Below are 24672 nucleotides of genomic sequence, written 5' to 3'. Positions count from 1 at the left end.
ATGTTCAAAGCAAGGAGCCATTTCCAGTAGGAGCTCCATCCCTCTTCATCCCCTGCTAAGGAAACCTCTGCAGGCCATCCCAGACTGAGGAAATTCCCAAATATTGTCCCAGCTGGCAAAGTCCTGCAGCAGTTCCATCTTGCCCAGGATCCCAGACTCTGCTGCTAACAAAGGCTCCTCCCTGGCTGCCTGCACCCTCCAGGCTCAGCTGCCTCCCTTTGCCCACACACAGGAGGAGATTAACCAAGGAATTGTCCCTGGTACCAACAGTGGCTTTTCTCCTGCTCCTCACCTCTGCAGCACTTTCCTGCCATCCAAGCTCTCTCAGGAGAACAAGGAAGCTCTCTCAGGAGAACCAAGCTCCCCTGCTCCTGCCTAGAAGGTCCTTGCTGGCTGTCACCCTGGCCAGAAGCCCTGTTGTGTTGCCCACCTGAAGGTGGCTGTTCACACCTCGGGGCTCAGCAGGGCTCAGTGCTGTTGATGGCAAACAGAATCCGCCCTCAGCAGGCCCAAACAAAAACCCACACACAGCTCTCTGCTGGGTTCTTCTCATGCTGGAGTGCTCCACATCCAGCAGAAGAAGGAATAAGATGAGGAGGATGAAAGAAGGCAGAAGCTGGCTGGGGTTATAGCGAGGCTCAAGCCCTTGCAAACCCCAGGGCTCTCCTTTGCACCACCCACTGCTCTGGCATTTGGTCCAACCCAGGGTTGGAAATCCAGGTTACAGGTCTGCTCTCTTCCTCACTGGAGGAGCAATCACATTCCCAGCTTTCCTTTCCTCTTCACCTTCCCATGTGCTCCTCTTCACCTCCACCCCAGGTACAATTACACCAGGGATGGCTGCTCTCCAGGTGCAGCTTGTCTGGCAATCCTGGAAAAATCCACCAGCAGCTCCTCTGCACCATGGGCTGGCCAAGCAGGAAAGCCATTGCCTGAGAGTGGCAAGGTCCTGAGGGTCTTAAGGCCATGTCCTTGCTCATCATCTTACACAGGGGACAGGAAGGGACAGGAGCCTTTGGGGTCTCTGAACTGCCTTTTGCTGAGGTCAGCACCTGAGGAGGCTCCCAGTCCCTCCTTCCAGGGCACCTTTCCTTCTCAAGACACAACTGCAGAAGGTGCATTTACCTGGCAGTGTCCTGACCCCACTGCAGCACCTGTGGGAGGGAGGGAGGGAGGAGACCACCAGGTGCAGTCTCAGAGGAATGACACCCCCACAGAGGCCCTTGGACACTGGTGCTGCCCAGGTCAGTCCAGCATAGCCTGTGTAGGATGCAGGTGTGAGGTAGCAGAAGGATCCCCAGAGAGCTGCAGAGGTGCCTGGGATGCAGCTCTGGCACAGGAAGCACACAGGCACTGGAGAGCACATGCTGTGATTCCCAACAGAACATTCCTGCAGGAACAGACAACTTTGCCTCTTGAGTTTTTCCTCCACAGGTTCCTCCAGTTGTGCCCTAGAAGAGGCTGGAGACAGGAATAGGGGATACCTTGAGCAGGATTACATGTGGAATCTGGAATTTCATGAGGTCACCATGGACTAACAGGTTTGTCCTTAAGGAAACAAATGAGCTAAGCAGTGACAAATCCCACCAGTGACCATCAAGCAAGAGGAAACAACCAAAGAGGAGCAAGACCAAGACTGTCTGGACACCCTCATGTTGCTGAGCCTCTGGATGCTCCCATGCCCTGCATCAATAGGATGTTCCCTGGAGATCCTGCATGGGGGATGCTCACAGAGCCCTCAGCCATCCACCCCAAGCAGGCTTATCCAGCTTGGAGTGCACAGAGCATGGCTGTGCAGGGGGAAGCAGAGGAGAGAACCTGACCCTCAGCCCCTGCACCAGAGAGGATCTGATCCCTGCAAGCTCTTGCATGGCTTTCAGGCAGCCCCAGACTCCTAGGGAAGCTGGCAGCCCTGGCACAGATCTGGAGCTCAGGATGGGTGGAGAACACAAGAGCCCCACAGGAAACTTGTGGTTTTGATGAGGTGGACAGGGAGAGGCAGTGCCTGCCTGTGCCAGGGTGAGTGAGGGGAACAGCTGCCTCCCTGCTGGCAGCAGGGAAGGAAGGAGCCCTTCTGTCCCTCCAGAGAGCCAGGGTCCAGGCTGGAAGTGACTTACCCACCCTTTATGCACTTCCTGAGCCTTTAGGAACAGGTCAAGGGAAAGCCCACATGGCCAGGTCATCTCCTCCAGGGCCAGCAGGCACATGGGGTACCTGCAGACAGTGTGTGACACAGCTGGAGCCACTCGTGTCCCACATCCCAGCCACCCTCTCCACCTCCACAGCACCCTGGGAGTCTGTGCCCAAAGAGGAGAAGCACACAGTCCCTGCCAAACTGCCTGGGCCCAGTCACACAAGGGCATGGCTGATGCTGTGCAGGATGCTGGGATGAGCCTTGAAGGGGAAGGATGTGGCCAAAGGAGCTCCGTGGTGGAGGGCAGCCTCCTGTCCTCCTTTGAGCTGTCTTACATTGCCCATCAGCCAGCAAGAAGCAGAGCCAGGGACCACTTTCCCAGTGGTCCTGGAAGCCAGCTGGTCATCCTGGCACAGCACAGTCCCACCACGGGGGATTTGACAACTTTGCCTTCCCTCATCCCATTCACCTCTCCAGACACCACTTCACATCGATGTCTTCCATGTGCCATGCTCAGACTGGCCCCTGTGCCCCCCAGGCCAGCAAAGGAGGGAGCTGGGGACAGCCAGCACGGATGGAGCCATGGTGCACTGGAGAGGACAAGGTCCCTGCCATGCAGGGGTGACCCAGCCACCACAGAGCCTCAGCAGCACCGACCTGGAGACATCAGGATAGCCAAGAGCTCAGCAGTCACAACCAGCTCTGCCCTCAGCTTTGTCAAGAGGCAAAATCAGGACATGAGAAAGGAAAAGAGAGGGTCAGAGTGGAACACCAGCAGCCATGGGTGAAACCAAGGAGTGAGGCAGGGACACTGGCCTGGGTGGACAGCGTGCCCAACGCTCTGTGTGACGTGGCAGGGGTGAAGGTGCCACTCACCCTCCCAGAGGCTGGGCACTCCCTGGGGCAGGCACAGGGCACGGGTGGGAAGGTCTGACAGGATCTGTGTCCCAGTGCCCCCCCTGGGGAGGAGCCTCTGGCCACAGCACACAAGGCAGGCTCCAGGTGTTTGCTTTCCAGTCTCCCGGGCGGGTGATAACCACCCGCTCCCAGCCAAGGCTCCAGCTCACCATGCTGAAATTCAAGAGGTATTTGATCACGTAAGTGGAATATTTTTATGTATTTATTTAAGTCAAATGCTGTTTCGCTAAGTAAAATTCTCTTTCTGTCCTACCTGGAGGTGATGTCCTGATGTCCTTGTAGATCCTTCTGTGTTGGGAAACAGTTTAAGTGGTGATGGAATGGGCAGGGAGATGTTTCTGCTCCTCATCACTGCAGGGCAGTCTGGGGTGATGGGGATTTTCCCTTTGGTGATGCTCCAAGGGCAGCTGGAAAACAGCATCTTTTGTGAGGTTGTTGCCACAAAGGAAGGAGAATGGCACAGACCTTGGCAGGGCACTGTGATGCTGCTCCCTCCTGCAGCATCCCAGGTGAGGGATCACCAGAGGAGCAGATGTGGAGCCGAAATGTGAGTCTGGGCAAGTTTTTCACATGGCAGCCCCTAGGGTGAGGTGCTCCCTTCCCCAGGCTCTGGTTTGGACAGGAGGGATGAGGGAAGGGCAGGACTTGACTCTGCTGCAGAGTCCTTTGGCTGGGGGAGAGCTGCAGGGTGAGAGGGCTCAGGGTTATTCCCAACCCAGCTGTCAATTGCAGGGTGGGCACTGATGCAGGCAGTGCCATTGTGCCCTTGCTGTGCCACCTGAGCATCCTGCTGACCATTTTGCCCAATTTCTCATTTACTGCCAAAAAAACTGGCTCCAGTGAATGGCCACAGGGAACAGGCTGTGGCTGGTGTACATACTGTGTACATTAATTCCTTGTGCAGCTTTGCTCACTGCCTGGAGAATATCTGAGCACAGCAAAACTGTAAAAATCTTTTTCTGCCACTCACCTGCCTGGTGAGCTCAGCCTCAGCACCTCCTGCAGCTTGCTGGGACCCTAAGGGCCCTGAAAATTCCAGCCAGCCCCATCTTAGATGGGGCTTTTGTCTCTGGGTAAAGGGACAGGGTTGGAGGAAAGATCTGCTTGGAGTATGGGGGGAATAACAGAGGGGAAATCTGCAGCCCTGCTGAGAACAAGTGGCACCCTCTGCCCTGCTGGGGCTGGCGCTGAGACAGCTGGAGCACCATCCCTTGCAAAGATTTGATCATCAGTTCGGGTTTGGGTTCAATTCCTTGAGCCAGCATAGGGAGATCCAGCTGCTCTGGCTCTTCCACTGAGCCCCTGAAACCAAAGGCATCTTTGGGGTGCTGCATCCAGCTCTGCACCCTTCTTGTCACTCCTGGAGGTGACAGCACCCAGGCTCTGGTCTGAAAGGGCTCTTCAGCTGTAGCCTGCCCACAGATGGAGGCGTCTCCAAAGGCTCTGCAGGAGTTGGGCTCTTGCAGTGCAATCAGCCCTGCAGGGCTCCAAGTGCAGCCTGGACATATTCCTGGTGCTCTGGTCTCAGGTGTTTAACTCTGCCCCACATCCCTGATCCCATCCCAGAGTGTAAATGGAGAGCAAGCTGTGCAGCACAGAGGGCACCTGAGCCTTTTGAAGGTTTGTTGTTCAGGTACCTCTTGCCAGCCTGCTCCAGCCTCCAAGACAAGGGCTGCTCATGCACCATGTGCCATTTAATGGGTGTTTTTCTGCCTTCAATGCAACTTCTTGGCAATTTCAGCACTGCCACTTTCTCAGCACACCCTCCTTGATGTCCCTGCATCTCACAGAGCCAGCTCAGAGGAGGAAGGAAAGGCTGTGGTTTTGTGCCAGCCTGGCCAGCCCAACACATGTCAGCCCAGCACGTGTTGTGTGTTCTCAGCTGGGTGCTCCACCAACACACCAGCCACCACAAAAGAGCTAAACAACCTGGATCTTTCACAGATTCTCACAGGTTGAAAGTTTAGGACCTCTGTGGAAGCAAGGCCAGGGTTATACCTGCACCAGATACAGATAAGGGAGTGGCAGAGGTTGCTGCCCCCAGCCCTGCCTGGGGGAAAGTGTTCCATTGTTCTGCCTTCATTACTGGGTGCTCCTGCAGGTCCTCCCAAGAGTTTGTGCATATCACTAAATATCACAGTGGTGCAGCTCTTCATTCCCTCATTGCTGCTTGTCCTGCCATGGTCAGCCAGACAAAATGATGACCAGCCTTGCCTGGAGTGATGGGAGAGCTGGATTGAGTCTCCAACCAGATCCAGAGGAATCACTTCATTCTGGAGCATCTCCTCCCTCATTGTCTTCTCCCTCTGTGGTCTCTGATCTTCCACATGGAGTTATTTCAACAAACCTTTCCTCACACCAGCTCTGGTCTCTGCTTCAACCCTCCCTCTTTAACACCTCTTGGCATTTTAAGCTCTGTTTAAGCATTTCGCGTTTTTCTGCTCCATTATTTGTCACATCTGCTTATCTCTGACCTCAGGAGGGTCTCCCTGTGCTACTGGCATGGCAGGCACACATGCATTTGCCACCTCCTGTCTCATCTGAGCTTGGCAGCCTGCTCCTGGAGTGGCAAAAAGCGTGGATCCCTCCAGGTTGCCATGGGGATTGGGGATGCTGTGATGGGCAGTAATCAATCCCATACAGTGATGACACCTTCTGAATCCTCAGCAGCACTGCCATAGCCTAAGACCTCCCAGCCTTTCCAGCCCTGAGTACTTCAGACACTAAATCCTCCTGGGAGCAGCTGGGAGTTTCAGCTCAGTGAAGGGACATTTCTGGGAGCAGGGCAGAACCGTGTCCAAGGGTGTCCCACCACTGCAAGCAGCGCTGTCATTATCAAACTACTTAATCATGAGAGCTGATGATTTTCCTGGAACAAAGCCAGTTTCTGAGTAGCAAACCTGAATTCCTGACCTGTACCCTGGGATGCACATGACCCCTTCAGACAACCCACGTTTGTGTTACTGCTGCTCAGTAAGAGAGCTCTGCTCCCAGTGTCACAGCACTGCCCAGAGCAGGAGGTAAAGCACCATGGAGGTGAGGACAAGCAGCTCTGTGCAGTCCCACTGTCCTGGTCCAAATCTGACCACTGCAGGAAGGCAGAAATGCCAACAAACCCAGGCTGGCTGAAATGTGGCTTCCAAGCAGGCTCTGCCCACACTTCTGCTGTCATTAATTCCTCCCATTTCAATCCTTGCTGCCTGTGATTCTCCCTCCCTGAGAGGGGAGAGCACCCACCTGAGGCTGACTGGCTGGACTCCCCCCTCAGCAGAGCCCAATCCCAGAGGGTTTAACCAAATCCTCAGGACAAATCATCTCCTGTTGTGCCACAATGAGCTCCCTAGGGAAAACCCAGCAGAATAATGGCATCATTCAGGTTGCAAAAGCCCTCAAAGATCATCGAGTCCAATCTTTCCTCCAACGCTGCCAAGGCCACCACTAACCCATGATTCCAAGTGTCACATCTCCTGGGACTGGACAACCTTTCTGTGAAAAGAAAAATACAAATAAATCCTTTTTTCCAGGAAATTCAGCCCCTCAATTGTTCCACTGAAGATTAAAGCTACAATCAAGCTCCACCAGGGTATGCAGCAAACCCTACAAAGAGAAGGAGCCCTGTGGCAGCATTTCCATGGCTTTAATGTCACCATACACAACAGCACAATTCTGATGGCCTGAAGAAATGACACTTGCTGTTGTAGACATGGCTAAAATCAGACCAAAATCCAGGCACTGCTGGGGCCCTCATGGTGGCACATCTGCAGCAACAGCTGGAGCCTGTGCAGATGGCAGTTCAATAGCAGAGAGTGGGGAGAGCAGGGAAAAAAAGAGTTTTATTGTCCATGTAGATAAGGACAAGATCCTGATCCTTCTTGGGCAGGCAGGGCAGGGAGCACACAGGCAGTGCCCTGTTCCTGCTGCCTGGGGGGAGCTCAGGCTGCTCCAGGAAGGCGTCCCTGAGCAGCCAAGGGACTCAGTGGTTATCACTGTTTGCTTTTCAGCACAATGCCTGTGGCCCATCTGGAAATTTCCATGAGGCTGCACTGCTGGGGCACAGCCTTGGAGGTTCCCCCGTTATCGCTGCCTCTGCATCATTTCCGCCCCTGAAAACGGGACCTACCTTAAATAAAGATAAAAATAAAAAAGCCTCAAGGCACCTCTCCTGCCTGGTCTTGGCATTTCCTCCCCACAAATGGGCTCAAATGTCTGTTTCCTTGCAGGAAGCTGAGTGCAATCTACAGGTGCCAGCCAGGTCGGCTCTGGATCTCCTTCAGCCTCCTCGTCCTCCTCCTGGTCACACTTCAGGTTGTGGAGAAGCTGCAGCCTCTTGGGTAGGTCCTGAGCACAATTATGCACCTGCACCTCCTTCTCCAGCCTTCTGCTGGCCACTGAGGTGGGCTCAGAACTGCCCTCCTGTAAAACCACCTTCCTTAGACAGGGAGGAAAATCCAGGTGACAGAGGACCCTCTGGGGGTCCCACATCTCACCCCTATGCCCTGGCCAGAGTTCAGCCTACCCTGGGTCAGACAAGGCTGCTCTGGGCTTTGTCCTGGCTCACCACTAAACCCTACAGCCCTTAAGCCCAGCCCTCCCAGTCTGGGGTTGTCTGCAATCGTTCCTCCAGCTTCTCCAGGCCACCAGTTCTTCTCTCTCGTTGCCTTCTCCTGCTGTGCCCCTTCCACTGTCCTGTCATGTTCAGCAAGACAGAGACACTGCCACATCACTGCTAGCTTGCCCTTCTCCTCTTCATGGAATCATTAAGGTTGTAAAGGACCTCCAAGATGATGAAGCCCAAGTCCTTGCACCCCCACCCCCCTCCCCTGAGGGCAGCAGTGAAACCCATCAGCAATGCCACCCACCCCACCTAAAGGAGGCAACATCTTTTGGGGTGACTTCGGGGGGTCAGGGGGTTCATGGGCTGCAGAGGAGCTGCCTCTGCATTGTCCTCCCACCTCCTGCAGCTGAGCATTGTGTCTTCCCCACCACAGGAGCTGTCAGTGTGAGCTGGAGCAGGACCTGCAGCAGACCACGGGCCATGAGCTCAGCTCTGCCCTGCACAGCCCTGACCTGCTGTGGGAGGATGACTCCCCTCAGGGGCAGGGGGAAACTGAGCCAGCCCCTGCCTCCACCGAGGATGTTTTCAGGATGCACCTCTACCTCAGACAGGAGACCCCTCCAGACAGCAGCCAGGAAGAGAGCTGGATGCAGCAGCCTGGGGAGAGCAGTGAGAAGGTGAGAGTCCATCTGGCACCCACAGAGCTGAAACCCCAGCTTCCTGGCCTGGAAAATGCAGCTAGGGAAAGTCCTTCTCCAAGCCCTCCCAGGAGGGTTGCCACAGAATTGGCAGAAGCTGTCACCAGCAAGTTCATCATCTTTGCAAACAGGCTGAGCACAGAGCAGCAGAGGGGAATGTCCCCACCTGGAACGGTGCAGGTGGAGGTACAGAGCCAGACTCGGCCTCAAACTGTGACTTCTCTTCACCCTGAGTGGGGCACTTCATTTACACAGCCCATCCCAAACTCACCTCAACCTCTGCAGGCAGAGGATTCTTACAAAACAGACCTGCAGACAGGATTTCTCCCAAGCTGGACAGAAGCCTTTAAGATCGAGGAGGTAACAGCTGGAGAAGTCCGGCAGGCCAGAGGAGTCACCTCTCAAGGGAAGACGTGCAAGCCCAAGACTGACATTGTTTTCCTGAAGGTCCACAAGAGCGCCAGCAGCACGGTCATGAACATCCTGTTTCGCTTTGGGGAGATGCACAACCTCACCTTCGCCTTCCCCAAGGGTGGGGGCTTCCAGCTCTACTACCCCCACCACTTCCTGGCCAAGTTCGTGCAGGGCTTCTCCCCTCTGAGCCCCCGGCGCTTCAACATCCTCTGCCACCACATGCGCTTCCTGCAGCCGGAGGTACGGGAAAGCTGTCACCCTGGGGGCACGGGCAGGGAACGGGGACAGGGGCTCAGGGACACAAGGAGGGGCACCTGTCGAGCACATAAACTCTGCAGGGGTGAGCTAAAGAGAGTCAGGATGGCCAACTGTACCTGGTATGTTGTTGGCACCTCCTGAGAGATTCTGTCAGTGGGTTTGGTGAAGCTGTGAGCCATGGCAAAGTGGGAGACAGAACTGACAGCCAGCAACTCTCTCCTCTTTCTTGTCTGGTGGGCCCTGGGACATGTCCTGCTCCCTGGACAGGCCCAATGGGGACCAGCTGCAAGAGGAGAACAACCAAAGTGCATCAGCTCAGTTCAGCCATGCCCAGCATCCACCCCTCTGGTTGCCACCTGAGGACAGGTGGATATGGGCAAAGGGAAGGAGATGGGCAGTGTCTCCATCCCAGCCCAGCCACACAGCTGTGACAGCCCACTGTGGGGAGCTTTTCTCACTGCTCTCCCCATGCGACTCTTCTGGAGCTCTCCATGTTGTCATCTTATCGCAGGGGTTCCATACTCTTATCACCTTATCTCAAAAGTTTCATACCTTCTTGGTGTTTCTCATGGTCAACTCCTCAGAGCACTGACTCTTCTTCACAAAGTAGTTGTCTCCAATTTCCTTCTCAACCAGCCAACCCATCATTTTAGAGCACTCTTCTTCTCATTGGTTACAGCTGTGGCCTGTTAAAGCCAGGCCTGTTCCTAATCTTTGATAATTGGCCCAGCTGCAACTCCTTAGGGGTAAAACTACTTTCTACACTATCTTTATTTCCTTATATTCTATCCCCTACATCCCCACAGCTCCTTTGACGAGCTGCACCCTGAAATCCTCCCCAGCACACACCACTTCTGCCCCAGCAGGTGCCTCTGGTCACCAGCACTGTGGGCGAGCGGGTCCCTACTCCCTGCCCCACCTTCAAACCCTCCTTCTCCTCCTCCGCAGGTACAGAAAGTGGTGCCCAACTCCGCCATCTACTTCTCCATCCTGAGGAACCCCGTGCAGCTGATGGAGTCCTCCTTCGTGTACTACAAGGGCGCCTCGGCCTTCTCGCATGTCCGCAGCCTGGAGGAGTTCCTCAGCCAGCCCTGGCGCTACTACGACCCCGCCAGGGGCGACCGCCACTACGCCAGGAACCTCATGACCTTCGACTTCGGCTTCAACCCCGACGGGGACGCGTCCCCCGAACGGGTGCAGCTCATGCTGAAGGCCATCGAGGCGTCCTTCGACTTCCTGCTCATCTCCGAGTACTTCGACGAGTCCATGGTGCTGCTGAAGGAGATGCTGTGCTGGGACCTGGACAGCGTCGTCTCCTTCCCGCTCAACAGCAGGGACAGCAGCACCAAGTCCCCGCTCCCTGACTCCGTCGTGGAGAAGCTGAAAGCCTGGAACAGGCTGGACTGGGAGATCTACACGCACTTTAACAGGACCTTCTGGGAAAGGCTCGACCGCCTCATCGGCCGGGAGCGGCTGCGGCGGGAGGTGAGGGCGCTGCGGCAGCGGCAGGCGGAGCTGGCCCGGGCCTGCCTGCAGGGCACGGGCAGCGTGGGCCCCAAGGATATCAAGGACAGCTCCCTGCGGCCGCTGCAGCACGGCGGGGCCCGGATCCTGGGCTATAACCTCAAGCAGGGCTTGCCTCGGGAGCTGGAGCGGACCTGCCGGCGGCTGGTCACGCCGGAGCTGCAGTACAGCAGCCTGCTCTACAAGAAGCAGTTCCCGCCGCCGCCGCCCCCCGAGAGCCCCCGACCCGCTGCCTCACCGGCCGGAGCCCACCCGAAACTGAGAGCCCCCGGCCCGCTGCCTCCCCAGCTCCATCCTCCGCAGCGGCCGGAGCCCAGCCGAAACTGAGCCCTCCTGGACCCTGGGGCATCCTTCCCCATCTGCTCCGGACAGCGAGGCTCGGCCCTCGGGCATCCTTCTCAATTTCCTGAGGACACCGGGGCTCGGCCCTCTGTCCGTGCCCCGCTGCTGGGCACAAGCTCCGGACAGCCGCAGAGGGGGTTCCAGGGGCTGGACAGGACATTTCCAGAGGGAAATCCCCTCAGACAGCAGCTGGAGCCTCAGGACAGCACCGGCTCCAGCAGCAAGGAGCAGGTCCAGGAGGGCAGCCCAAATCATCAGCCCCGCAGTGGGGTGGGACAGAACAGGGTCAAGCTGTACATCAGAGCTGCAGGCAAAAGATCCCAAAAAATCCCAGTGGGATTGGCTCTCCCAAAAAATCCCAGCAGGATTTATTCTCTCAAAAAATCCCAGCAGGATTGACTCTCCCAAAAAGTCCCAAAAGGTTTGATTTACAGCATGGGAACGAGTCTGACTGTCTGTGCAGCTGCACCTCGTCCCTGCCCCGTTGATGTTACCGTGCTGGAAAAGCAGCCTCTTAATTAAAAATAACAACAGTCACTGTCACTCCTTAAATTCCTCCTACTTATGTCAGTCTGCTCAGTAGATGACCTCCCCAAAAGCCCCAGAAGCACATCCCAAATATTTGAATGTGTCCTAATATGTCCTGAAAAGTGGGAAAAAAAAAAAAAAAAAAAGAGGTTCTGAAAAAATTGCCCAGGGGGATCTGAGCATCCCAGGTTGTCCCTGGGGCAGATACAAAGAGTCTCAAAGGTTTCAGCTTCTACCCAAAGGTCTCCTGCTCAGTTTAACCAGGAAAAATCCAGACTGTGCTCCCAGAGCCCTTCCTGGGGCAGTGCCAGGCATCCAGCCAGGCACAGGGAGAGGGCACAGTTTGGGGATTTTGCTCCATGGCTTTGGGGTGTTCCATAAAGTTTCACCTCTGGGGCACATCTGTGCATGGCTGTGTTGGTCCCTTCCCTCGTTTCTCCTGTTGGGATGTGGTGTCAGAGGTCTGGGGTTCCTGCAGGTGCCTCCAGAGGGCAATCCCAGAGGAAATCACCTGGGATGGGCAGCCCAGAGGCCCAGCAGCACCCTGGGGATGTCTCCCCATGGACACAGCAGAGGGGAGGGAGCAGCAGGGCTGGACACTGGGTACCAAACCTGCATCTGACACCTCCACTCCAGGTTTTCACTGGGTGTCACTTGCTTATTCCCTGTTTGCACCTCAGGAAATAGGAGCAGGTCATTCCTGTCAGGAGCTCTGATCCAGGGCAGAGATCCTGGACCAGCCAGAGCATCCCAATGTCCCTGTGCTGTCACCCAGGGTGCAGCTCCCATGGGGTGCCCTGGCCCCAGCACAGCCCGGGGGGATCCCCATTTCCAGGAGGTGTTTCCACCTTTCCAGAGCAGGCAGCAGGCAGGGCAGAGGTGGTTTGGGCATCACAGTGACTCCCATTTTCAGGGATGTCTCCCAAGAATGACATCACTCACCCAAATGCCAACCACAGCAATTTTTTCCCCCCACAAACTGTAATTTTATAGTTAAGAATATTTCATCTGGGCATGGAGCAGAGCCCAGGGATGCACAGCAGCTGCCTGGGTCTCTTTTATTTTTTTCCTAATCACAGACCCTTTGCACACCATTTCTTGATGCTTTACAGCACCAGGCCAAGCACATCCCCAGAGGAGCAGGTTCTCCCGTGGCCAGTGAACTCTTTTGCCTTGGAGCATTTTTAATTCCTCTCCAAGACTTGCCAGGTTCAGCCTGTGCAATTCAAGGACTTCAGGCCAAGTTTAACTCAAACCCCACCAGTTTTTAACCAGTATCCATTAATAACTCAAAAGACCAAAGCCTGTTTCCTGCCCATCCCAAGTGTCCCAAGGCAGTTACTGACTTATACTTTGTTTTTAGGGGCTGCAAGAGACCCAGTGGGGTTATTGCAGGCACTGCACTGTGCAGTAACCCCGGGTTGCTCAAGCCTGCCCATGGAACAGTTCCAGCTCTCTGTAAGATTCCTGGCAGAACAAGACAACCAGCAATTTATGCAAAAGTGTTCCGTGTTTTCCCTCTGAGCCAGCAGTGTGGGCTTGAAACATTTCGGGCTCTCCAGGGAGGCTTTCAAAGCAATTCCCAAAGGAGCTCAGGGGCATCCTGCAGGATTCCTTTGTGGTGCTTTAAGGACTCAACGAGCTGCAAAATCCTCCACACCGGGAAACCCTTTCCCAGGGAAAGGGCCAGGAGGGGCTCAGGCACGGGGCTCCGCGTTGCTCTTCCCTCCTTTCCTCTTCTTCTGTGGTTTGTCACCCTCCGCCTGTGCTGTCACCTTTGCCTTGGGCACTTTGTATTTGCTTTTCTGGCTGTAGAGGAGGTTTTTCTGGAAGAGGCGTGGGATGTTGCCCTGGAACAGCAGGAGGGCAGCGAGCATCCCTGCAATGAGAGCACAGACCCCTTCCAGGCACTGTGGGGAGCATCTCCACCCTCCCCACAGCTCAGCAGCGGCTTTGGGTCCTTGTCACAACCTTCACCATGGCCAAAAGGCAGCTGAGCACCACTGAAGTCCCCACCGAGAGCTGAGGGACCCTTGCTGTTCTGCTTTAAGGAGAATTTGCCACTCTTATGTCCATAACATAACAAACAATGCTTGTTTTGACCCATAAACCACCCCAGTTTTCTGGCAGAGAATCATTAAGGTTGGAAAAGTCCTCTGAGCCCATCAAGCCCAACCATTCCCTCACTGTTGGTCATCACCCCAGTGCCACATCCAGGCTTTAAAATCCCTGCAGGGATGGTGTCTGCACCACTGCCTTCAGCAGGGTGCCAGTGCCTGACCATCCTTCAGGGAAGAAATTTTCTCAATACTCAACCTAAACTTCCCCTGGGGCAACTTGAGGCCGTTTCCTCTTGTCCCATCAGAATTACCTGGGAGCAGAGCCCAACCCAAACCTGGCTCCACTCTCAGCACCCATCCAGCTCCCCATGACCATGCTGGAGCTGGGGACAGCCTCAAAGCACAGCTCAGCCTGGCACTGCCCTAAAACACCTTTGCTAAACCTCACCCAGACTTGGGCTTCAGGGAGATTTCTGCCCTTGAACCACGCAGAAGTTGGATTTTAAAAAATTGGATAGCAAAGAGATGATCCCAGAGCCAATGAGGCAGGATGAAAAGTGACATTTGCCACTGGCAACCCCAAGTTCAGAACCCCTTTTCCAGAACAGTCCACGTTACACTGAGCATTTCTGCCTTGTCCCCATGCCAGCCCCTGCCCCTGGGAAGTTCTCACCTGCGAGGGGCCCCAGCCAGTAGACCTGGATGTAGGCCCAGAAGCTGCTCCCCGAGCAGTGGAAGGTGGCGGCTGTGGCCAGGGCAGGGTTGAAGAAGGCCCCCGTGTACGGTCCAGCTGTGTGGGAAGAGAAACGTGGCCAACAGTCCCACTGCATCCTCTGGAACACTGACAAAGGGCTGAGACCCCTCCTGCCTGCCTTCTGACACTGGGGAAATCCCACCCTTGTGGCCCTGAGCTTTGTGGGAAGCAGGAAAGCTCAGTGCAGGACTGGGGATTGCAGTAGGAGAGGTTCCAGGGAAAGGATCCTAGTCTTGAGCTACGGCTGTGAGCCAAAATTCACCTGCAGCCTGTCACCATCACATTTTCTGAAAAATCCCCTTGCCCAGGATTCTTCTCCTGGGAAGCTAAGAAGCCTCAGAGAAAAGGAAAACAATTCTTATCTCATTTACTTCTCCTCTGTTTTGCCCCTTTGGAATGTGTTTGGAGATTGTTTACCCACAGGTGATTGTTTCATTGGGTTCTGCTGTGAGTTGACTCATTGGCCAATCAGGGCCAAGCTGTGTCAGGACTCTGGAAAGAGTCACGAGTTTTCATTATTATCTTTTAGCATTGAGTAAGTATCCTTTCTGCATTCTTTAGTATAGTTTAGTATTGTATTCTTCGATATAATATAGTATCATAAAATAATAAATTACCCTTCTAAGAACATGGAGTCAGATTCATCATTCCTCCCTGGAATGGGAACCCCGCTAATACAAGAGCAGCCCAGATAGCCCAAAGTGCCAAAATAACAGAAAACAAGCACCTTAGCAGTCATGCCCTTGTTAACCCCTACCTCTCCAGTCCTGGAAGATGAAAAACAGGGGGCTGTTCCTCCCCCCAAATGAGGCATTTTTCCAAATGACTGGGGGGAAGAAAGGCCAGTGCTGCTCACCTGCGTAGGTCAGGAAGGTGACAGTGGCTGCCAGCGCAGGGACCCGGTACAGGGGGTGGCTCTGTCGCAGCTTGAGGAGGATGAGGTGGAGCAGGAAGGAGCAGGAGCCCTCCAGGAAGGCAGCGTGGGGCAGGGAGGTGTGGATGGAGGAGCTGCACTCGGGAGCGATCAGGTTCTGGATGAAGTGCAGCTGTGTCAGCTCCCAGGACCAGTAGAGCCGGGTGAGAGCCCAGCCCGTGCCTGCACCCACACCCTGGGCCAGCAGCTTGGCCCCCGTGGCTGCCAGGCTGGACTCCAGGAGCAGGAACTCCTGCAGGGACACCGCTGGGTTGGCAGATGCTCCATCCAGAGAGGCACCATGGACAGCGGAGAGGAGGAAAAGCAGGGTCAGGACCACGTCCAGGCCAAAGCCACCACCCCAGGGGCCGATGTCCATCAGCATCCTCAGCTCCAGGCAGCTCATGCACAGCTGGAAGGAGCCAGCAAATTCCCTGGCAAGGCAGCCATGTGTCCCTGGGGACAGAAGCCTCTTGGAAAGCCACCTGAACAACTGGCACAGCCCAAAAACCAGGAAGAAAAAAGCAATGGAGACATTCAAGCCATCCATAGCGAAGCTGTGCTGGGGGCAGAGTCTGGCAAGGAGCAGAGGAAGCTCTTGTACCTCCTCTTTATAAAGCCAAGCAAAAGCAAACGTGGCACAGACCGACAGGCCTGGGAAGGGCCACACGTGTGGCCCCCATGGGACAATGCCAGTGCCACAGGGAGCTGCTGGACTCACAGCAGCTGGAGCAGCCACCAAGCTGTTTGTCCCAGCAAATCCTGGTGTTATCTCCACCAGGCACTGAGCCTTCAGCATTCACACCTGAGAGCCCACAGCAGCTCCCCAGAGCTGACAGCTCTTCCAGAAGGAACAAAAATTTTCATTTTCTTTCTGCTTGGCTCCAATGCCTGTGGCTGCCCCATCCCTGGAAGTGTCCAAGGCCAGGTTGGACAGGACTTGGAGCAACCTGGGATAGTGGAAGGTGTCCCTGCCCATGAAAGGGGTGGAAAGAAATTAGTATAATGCCCCTTCCAACCCAAACCATTCTGGGAGTCCATGGTAAACAATACATGATGGGTCTTCTGGGTCATTTCCCTGATCTGCAGCAGAAGTGTCACCACTCTGAGCCCACATTTGCCATCCCTACAGGGCAGGCAGTGCTGGCAGCTAACCCAGCTCCTCTCACTGCCCTGTCACACACACAGAGCCAACAGCTTTGATTTGGACCATTTTATTTCCCCTTGTGTCATTTATAAAAGAAATTACCAGAAAACCCAGGTTTGAAGCACACTTGGGCAGGGACGAGGCTTTTCATGCAGGTCAAGGTGGCTGCAGCAGTGCAGCCCAAGGCATGAAAAGCAGGAGCAGATGCTTCAAATGCATTGGAGCCTTTCCCTCAACAGCCTTTGGCAGGACATTGTGGGGGTGCTTGTGAAGGCCACAGCTCAGCACCTCCCCTGCACCATCCTCCTCCTCTCATCCCTCCCCACTCCTTTCCAGCCCCCAGAGGTTTTGGGAAGGGATCACTGCTCACAGCCCTGGCTTGGGAACCATGGGAGGTCTGGGCAAGGAGAGGGAGCAGCTGCCAACCAGCCACCATCCAAGCCCTCCTCTCCTCCCCCCCAAACCTTTTGGCCAGCCTGCCTCAGAACTTCTCCCATTTTAACCCTTTTTGCCCCAATTCACCTTCCAGATGGTGAGACAAGCACCCACCTTCCACCCCAAATGAACAAATGACTTAGCTTGAATAACAGAAGATGAACTACTCTTAAGAGTCTCAAAAATTAGTTATTTTGTCCTGAAGAAAATTGACTTCTGGCAGCAACAAAGTACTGGTCAAAGCTACTGCAAAACCAACCATAAAATACTCAACATCACAATCCAACTCAATTCTTTCCACCTCCCCTCCCTCCTCCTGTGTTTCTCAGGAGTAGAGAAACCAGTAAAGTTTCCTCTTTAGAAACAAAACCTCCCAAGGACCCAGCAACACAGCCCAAATCCAGTCCCTGGAAAAGAACCACCAGATCACAGGACACAGACTGGTAAAACTGGGAAAGAAATTCCAACATATTTTCCTTCCCCCAGAAATGGATTTTCTCCTTCTTCTCAACCATTGTTAAGAGTTAGGCCTTAGGAAATAAACATTCCAAGGTTTAAAAACTATTTCCCACCCATTGCTTGCAATTCTGCCCATGGCACAGTTGTGGGACATTTAACCCAGGCTGGAGAGAGGAGCTGGGAACTGTTGATTCCAAGGATAACTATGGGATTAAACAAGGCCAGGGGCTCATTCCCTCATTTATGTTAGTGCTGACAGCAGGCTTCATGCAGGTTTGCAGGGCTGCTCTTCTAGGAACAAAACTGTCTAAAAATTCCAATATTCCCACCAAAAACCCCTTTTCTGTAGCTGGAACATCAGTGTCCCTCTAAACCAAACATGTTTACAGGGCTTAAAATGCAGATATTTAAGTTTAGCCACTGGATAGGAACAAGCTGGCACTTCCAGATTTCAGCAAAATAAACACTCCCCAAAAACACTGAGCAGTCACAAGAGCTGAGCTGACCCACCCTGGCTCCCTTGCTCTTTTTGCCCTCAAAGAGGCAACAGCTACAGGAAAAAAGAGTTATAAGGTTATTTAAGGGAAGTTTCACAGGGCAGAGGGTGGATTAGAGCTTTCCAGGAGCAGCCAGATGTTCCCAGCTGCTGTGACAAGGCAGCAGGAACCTGGGGAAGGTTTCCCTTCATGGTCAGGCAGGAAAAGGGCTCCAGGGGATCCAAGAGTTAACTGTGCTTTGTGAAAGAACCTGAATCCTTAGAACAAGCAGTCACTGAAAGGGCAAAATAACAAAGATGGGCCATCCTTGGCTCTAGAAACCTCAAGGAATTCCAGGAGACATCAGTCCTGGGGAAGGTCAGCCCTGCACATGGTGTGGACACATCTGCCTTGCAGACCATTCCAAGGAGCTGCTCTGAGTCCCATCAGTGTCCTCAGCAATGATCCACACTTGCACCAAGCTGGATTCACTCTCCAGAGCCCTCCAGGAACACCAGGACTTGGAGCCTGTGCATTGAGACACATCCATGCCTTGACAGAGCCTGTCTGCCCTCCCCTCCTCTGCACTGACTCAACACAGCTCCAAAGCAGAAGTCTGGGGGCCCTGAAAGAGAATGAGCAACTCCTAACTTCCCACTGGGAAAATCCCATTAGAAAACCCCAACCACTGGTCCCTAAGGGCTGTTTCAACACTCAGGTCAACAGGGATTTGAAATCTTGATGGATTTGATGATCCTAAAGGTCTTTTCCAACCTCTCTGATTCTGTGATTTGAAGTGATGATGTGCTGGAGGACATTTCCACTGCAGACACCAGCTGGGAAAAGCAAGACAAGCTGTGTTGGTGCTGCCCTGCTCCCTCCTAACAGGCTGAAGGTAGAGAAGTCACAAAGTCATTGTTCTCACTTGCTGGTATTTTCCTCCTTCAAGGAAAAGAAATCTGTCCTTAGGCTGGATTCAAAGCAGAGCAAACAGCTCTTAGAGAACCTGCTTCTTCCACACATCTGGAGAGCAACAGCCAGAGTTTGGCTGAGCTCAGCAAACTTGCATGCTGCTTTCTCACATGACTGAGGACAGCTGTTTTTATTAAAAATAATCTTGGGAGCAAAATGCAAGTTATATTTAAAAAGGGGGGAAAAATGCAGCTGTACAAATCCCAGGAGCAGGGATCTATGGGCAGCACAGTGCTCCACCACAGGAACTGCACTGAACCCAAAAATGCTCCTCAGGTACCACCAGAAAAACACTGTTAATGAGGATCCTCACTTTTCACCCACCCTGGTGCAGTCCAAACAGTTGTGCTCAGCTCTGCAGTAACTCACTGCAGCCAAACAGCAGCCCAGAAAGGGAGAAATTGCTGCCCCCAAATTTACTGCCTTCAAGAACTGTGTTTTAAATACCCAATCTAGAATAAGCTGAGCTCAAAAAATAGGGTTGATCTTGGGTTCAGTCTCAGGCTCAGTGCAAGGGATGAGCAAATTCACACAAGACTTGGGAGGATTTACCAAACACTTGCAACTTTCAGCTGTGCAAGCCAAAATCAGCCAAAGCCCTGCTCTCCTTCAAATATCAAATTCCCAACAGTCCTGAGTTCCACTAAGCACCTTCTCCTGTCTACTTTTCCCCCAGAAATTAAATGCCAAATCACTTAAATGCAGTGTTAAAGAACACCAGTTGAAATGCACAAAGAGTGGCTCATATAGGAAGACAAAGATACTACAACAAACTGATAACCCTGAAGAGACAGGCTCTGAGCAAACCAACATTCTCATGCGTGGGTGAAGCAGCTGCTGGAGATGAGTGGTTTCTTCATTTCTCTTTGTCAGTGCAGCAGCAAAGCCTGTACAACATGCAAGAAAGGGGAAGAGCCCATTTCCCAGCAGCACACAGGGAACCCAGGACATGCCAAGTCCTCACTATTCACAACTGAGGCAGGAACTTCATCCGGAGCCAACTGACCCGGCCTCAACCCCAAAGCAAATCCCTCCTTGTCCTTGGCTGGACTGGCAGGCCAACATCCCACAGCCTTTCTGCAGGTCCAGTGGAAAACAGAAGTGCCTCTCTGCAGCCTTGGAGGCCAAGAGGCACCATGGATCTCATCCCAAATCCTCGAAGAGCTGTCGGCACCCGGTGCCCTCACTCCCATGGTCCAACACCGATCAGCGCTGATGGAGCAAACCCAAATCTTCCCAGCAGCCAGCAGGACAGCTCAATCCCAATGGATCCTGTGCCATGATAAGCAGGATGGTGCATGGTGCCCATGGTGCAACAAAGCAGAGCTCTTGGGAGCAGCTCCTGAATCATCACCACATCTCCAGAGGTCCCAGCCCAGCACTGGCCAAGGAGGGGAAGGTGCAGCTGGGATGGGCCAGGCTGGTGCTTGCTCTGCTCCCTTCACATGGATCTCTTCCACAGTGGGTGAAAAGGGTGTTTTGGAGCTGCTCTCCTCCCATCAGCCATCCAGGAAAGCCTGTGGGGATCCCCAGGCTGGTACTGACACCGATGAGTAATAAAACTTTAAAGAAATAGGCTGGTATAGCATAAAATTATATCCACCATTATTAAAGCATTCATAAGAAGCTTAATTACAAATACATTCTGCTAATCTCAGTAAAACACTGACACATGAACCCTTTCAGATACTCTTGTTATCAAAGGCATAAACTCATGACAGGGAAAAGGGGAGAAAAAACCCCAAAGGTTTTTTAAAAGTTTATTTCTAGCCCTGAAAGAACAGTTATTAAACAAAGTCAACAAATACAGTAGTTAATATTGCAGTAACAATTAAATAACATAATGGGATTAAATTACACAAAAGGCAACATTAACATCTGAAGACAGTTAAAAAAATAAAAAGAAAGCTTGCACCTACTTCCATTCCCATCAACAGCATACGGAACAGAGGGAAAAACAGACCAGAGAGATTTATTGACTCAATTCCAGCTGGAGAGACCCTTAATCACATTTTTGCTCCCTCCCCAGCCCCTCTGACAAGGGGACCCATCTGCTGTAGCCAAAACTTTGCACCTCCCTGCACAGAGAGCCAGGGGGGAAAGCTCCAATTAATCTCATTAACACCTAAGGCAGGGCAAAGTGCTCATTCCCATGGTTATTTTTATTAAGAACTCTGGTTTGTTCTATGATAACAACATCCCAGGAATCTCACACTCCCTGCACACTTGCACCTCAGCCACAAGCTGCCCAGCTGACACTTCACAGGGATTGTGTGCACATCTGATCCCCACTCAGGATCTTGGGTGGGCACCCAAGAGGGATGCACAGGAATCCCCACATTTGGATGCAACGCATCCCTTCCCATCATCTCCTCCAGCTCTAGCTGGTCCCCAGTGCCCCAGCAGAGCTCGCAGCCCTGCACCCACCCCAGGACTCTGCTCTGCTCCCAGCAGGGAAAACCCACACCCTGGAGCTCCTCACCTTGCAGGCACCCTTAGAAAAGCGATGCCTGACCCTCCAGACACAAAGCACAGCACAAAATCCTTCTCCTTCTCCTCTCCTGCCAGCCCCAGCTCTGCTCCCCATGGAAACCCCACCACAAAACAGCTGCTGCAGGGGGCCAGGGAGATGCTGGCACTTCCCAGCCTTGGAGCTGAACATCATCCCAGGTCACACACACACAGTTTGGGAACTTGGGACTGGGCCAAGTTTTGTGCATTAGGATGGCTGAATCTTCAGAAATCGTCTCCTAAGCAGGCTAAATTGGACAAATTTTGCAACATATGTTTTAAACCGTTCTCATTCACCAGTAAAAGTGAACTAATAAGTTAAAATTACTTAATGATTTCTTGTTTTCTATTTAAAAAAGCTAAATTTATCTAGATTGTGCCATTAAAAAAAAAAAAAAGATGAAAGAAAGAAAAGCTCCCATTTTAACTCTGGCACAAGGAGTTTCACCAAGTCCATTGCCAGCAATGGACAAAGAGGGAACCACTGGTACAACAGGTTTTTTCCTCAGCCAAGCCTCCTCACTGCTCCATTTGACCAGGGAGCCAGGACACACTCAAAACAGGGTGATTACAGTGCCCATGGCTCATAATAAACTTTTTTCCAGGCAAATGCACTTGGATTACCTTACCTGGCATGAGACACTTCCTTGAATTTAAAATTTGAAGCCATAACTGTTCTCACACTTAGAGCAAGAGAGATTTGTCCCTGTGAGGAACAGTTAAGATCATTAACCCAACACGGATTTTAACTGCCACACAGGAGCAGAACACAAGCTGAACCTGCCCAACAAGGCACCCTGCTGGCCCCACAGGACCCCCAGGAGCTGTGAGACCCCAGCCCTGCTCCTTTCCACCATCCTCCCAATCTGCCTCTGCCATCCTGCCCAGCCACTCTCACCTGGAAGTTTGTTTTGTCATACCTTGGCTACCAGTCCCCAAAATGTCATTCTCTCTATAGAGACACTGAAGTTCTCTGAAAATGATTTCTATCCCCTGCCAGCAATGTTTGGAAAAGTGTGCAAAAATTTTTATTCAGGGTCCTCTGTCCATACCCAACCGTAGCTCTGTCTGTCCCAGGCCCTGCCCCACTGGGAATGCAATACAATCCCACTAAAGTCATGGTTATTCTTTCACAGACTCATTTGGCACATTGGCACCACTTGGCTCTTCCTTAAACACTTGGGGAGGTTGAAATGCATAGACTGTAGCATTAAAAAGGGCACAGGCTCTGCTAAACTCAACCCTGGCAACACCCCAAGAACTCAACTGCTCAGGCTGTTGCTGTCCTTCAGAAGGAGGCACTTTGTGTTGTGTTGAAGGGTTGGCTGCAGCCATCCTGGCCAGCACAGAATCCTCAGTGGCAAGATCAGAGTGACACCAGCCAGTCCAACAGGCCCCACGATGGTCTGACAGCACTGCTTCCCCTCTGCTTCATCTCACAACTTTGGCATCTCCAGGTGTTCATCATCATCTGTTCACATCGTGTTTCCAAAATCCTCTATCATCAGTGTCCTCAGATCTGGTTATTTGTTCTTCTGGTTTCATTAGTACAAATGGAGCACATACAAAACTGGAAAAAAATACCTCTAATACTTTAAACTCTGACAACTCCATAGGCTGATGCATTATTTGCTTGGCGGGGGAAGGAGGGGGGAAATTACAACATATACAAAAATGTATTTGATACAAAGAAGGGAAATGTAAAATAAAAAAAGTCAAAGGCACCAGCATAACTTCCAAAGCCCAAGTCAGAGCACAGATACAAGTTTGTGAACCACCCACTGCACCAAGCACGTTATCCCTCAAGCTTCTGGCCAGCAAATCTAACAGGGAAAAAAAGAGCAGACAGGAAGACAGCTGGAATTTTTTCTTGCCCTGACTAGAACTGATCATTTGATCATAAATAAAGTATCTGACCCCAACCTACACATCCATAACCCACATCCAAAGACTTGACCGATCATTAAGGTTCTACAAAGAGGCCACATTTTTGATTTAAAAAAATGTCCACAGAGCACAGGTATGAGAAACAGCTGAATACTTCTCTTCCCCCTCTCTCTCTCTCCTTTTTCATCATAAAAAGTGTAAAGAATCTCCATACATTGTGATTCCTAAAGTAACTGAGTTGTTGATTCTACAGTACAGGGACAGCTAATCCGAAAAAGAAACGAGGGGCAAGATGTACCTTCACATTCGCCACACCTGCCGTGAATCTGGTCACTGGGAGCTTCCCACAGGGATTGCAGGTAGAGGGGAGGAAGAGGAGAGTCAAAGAGATCAGCAGGTAAAATTAGTACTGCTCTCTGAAAGCTTGAATCTGTCATTCAAGTATTGAAAGTACCCAGAGGGTACAACGGGAGCTGTTACAGCGAAGTCGTTAAAACCCCTTAAAGCCCCGGGCACAGCAAGTGGTATTTCTGGGCTGTCTGGGAAACAAAAAAAATCAGAATAAAAAAACCCCACAAAGGCCAATAATTCAGCCCTCAATTCCTTCTGGACCCCAGACAGGGATCTCTAGAGTCGCCACAATGTACTTGGGTGTCTTCTGGATGAGAGTTTCTTCCCTTTTGCAGATGTTTCCCACCCCCACAAAAACCCCTTCCCTCCCCCCCGAAGTGTAACAATTTCATATATTATAAAGATTTGTAAAATACAAACAAAACAAAAAAGGAAGAAGGCTGTGGCAGGATGTTAGCGGTTACTCTTCATTGCTTCTTTGGCTGCCAGGATCAGTGGCGTCAAGCTGGACAGAGGTTTGGCCAGTTTCAAGAAGGGATGCTGCCAGGAAGACAGAAACATGAGGAATCAGTGAAAGACACACTTTTGAAGGTTTGATTTCCAGCAGGATTCATGTTTCCATGGAGCTAGGCAGCAATGACTCTGCATTTTAACTGTTCAATTGTGTCATTTGTTTCTCCTGATGGTTACAAGGACAGCACAATCCTGGCTGGGATCACACTGCCTTGCCCAATGGAGTTTCTCCTGGAATATCTCACTGGTTTTGGAAAAAGTTCAAGCTGCACTTCAACTTCAATGAGCAAACACAAAGATCTAAACAAGAAATAATCAGAAAAAGGTAAGAAGCAGCAGCTGGCTTTACTGGGAAAGCCTCAAGACCATCTGCCTCAGAGCTACTCCTTGCTCTCCCCAGGAATGGCATCAGTGATTCTCTCACACCTCCACACAATGCTGCCTACAAGCAGATCTCATGTAACAAACCAGCCTTTTCCCAGTGCACAGAAAGTATTTAAAATCAAAACTAAAAGGAGAAATGGTGTCACTGCTCCAGGTGCTCAGCTTGTAAGGCAGAACCCAGTGGGGAGAAAGGAAACTTTTCTTTTCAAGGCTTGGACACTGATGTCAGATCAGCAGATTATTTAATCAGGAGTTCTGAGGGGCACACTTGCAAGTGGAAGTATGAAAAGCAATGCAAATGCTATCAATGGCCACCCTCTGAAGGGAGTTCCCAAACTGCTGGACACTTTGGCAGTGGTAGAGTAAAATCACAGATTATGATGGAATAACTTTGGAGTATATTATAAATATTTCCTGCCAACTACTCTCACTACAGTTC

The 24672-nt window shown here is 52.3% G+C and overlaps 3 protein-coding genes across 3 annotated transcripts in view; 1 reads left to right on the top strand and 2 right to left on the bottom strand.

The window, feature by feature from the left end:
* Positions 1-6755: 6755 nt before the first annotated feature.
* LOC135451826 (galactose-3-O-sulfotransferase 2-like) lies at positions 6756-12254 on the top strand. The gene is made up of 5 exons (XM_064721373.1): positions 6756-6781; positions 7273-7383; positions 8041-8284; positions 8591-8959; positions 9926-12254. The coding sequence occupies exons 1-5, from the start codon at positions 6756-6758 to the stop codon at positions 10826-10828; spliced, it is 1653 nt and encodes a 550-aa protein (XP_064577443.1). The 3' UTR covers positions 10829-12254.
* Positions 12255-12318: 64 nt separating this feature from the next.
* Positions 12319-16170, bottom strand: LOC135451455 (aquaporin-12-like). Its single transcript, XM_064720673.1, has 3 exons — positions 15042-16170; positions 14105-14221; positions 12319-13250 (listed from the first exon to the last, which is right to left on the bottom strand). The coding sequence occupies exons 1-3, from the start codon at positions 15895-15897 to the stop codon at positions 13069-13071; spliced, it is 1155 nt and encodes a 384-aa protein (XP_064576743.1). The 5' UTR covers positions 15898-16170; the 3' UTR covers positions 12319-13068.
* Positions 16171-20312: 4142 nt separating this feature from the next.
* Positions 20313-24672, bottom strand: part of PAK2 (p21 (RAC1) activated kinase 2) — a 42545-nt gene continuing 38185 nt past the window's right edge. The window contains exon 15 of the mRNA XM_064720672.1: positions 20313-23876. Coding sequence (XP_064576742.1) covers positions 23790-23876 — 87 coding nt within the window. The 3' untranslated portion in view covers positions 20313-23789. The remainder of the gene's footprint in view (positions 23877-24672) is intronic.

The sequence above is a fragment of the Zonotrichia leucophrys genome, chromosome 9 (assembly GCF_028769735.1).
Source record: "Zonotrichia leucophrys gambelii isolate GWCS_2022_RI chromosome 9, RI_Zleu_2.0, whole genome shotgun sequence".
Taxonomy (NCBI): Eukaryota; Metazoa; Chordata; class Aves; order Passeriformes; family Passerellidae; genus Zonotrichia; species Zonotrichia leucophrys.
Note: the sequence above shows the minus strand (reverse complement) of the source record. Positions and strands in the feature narration are given on the sequence as shown.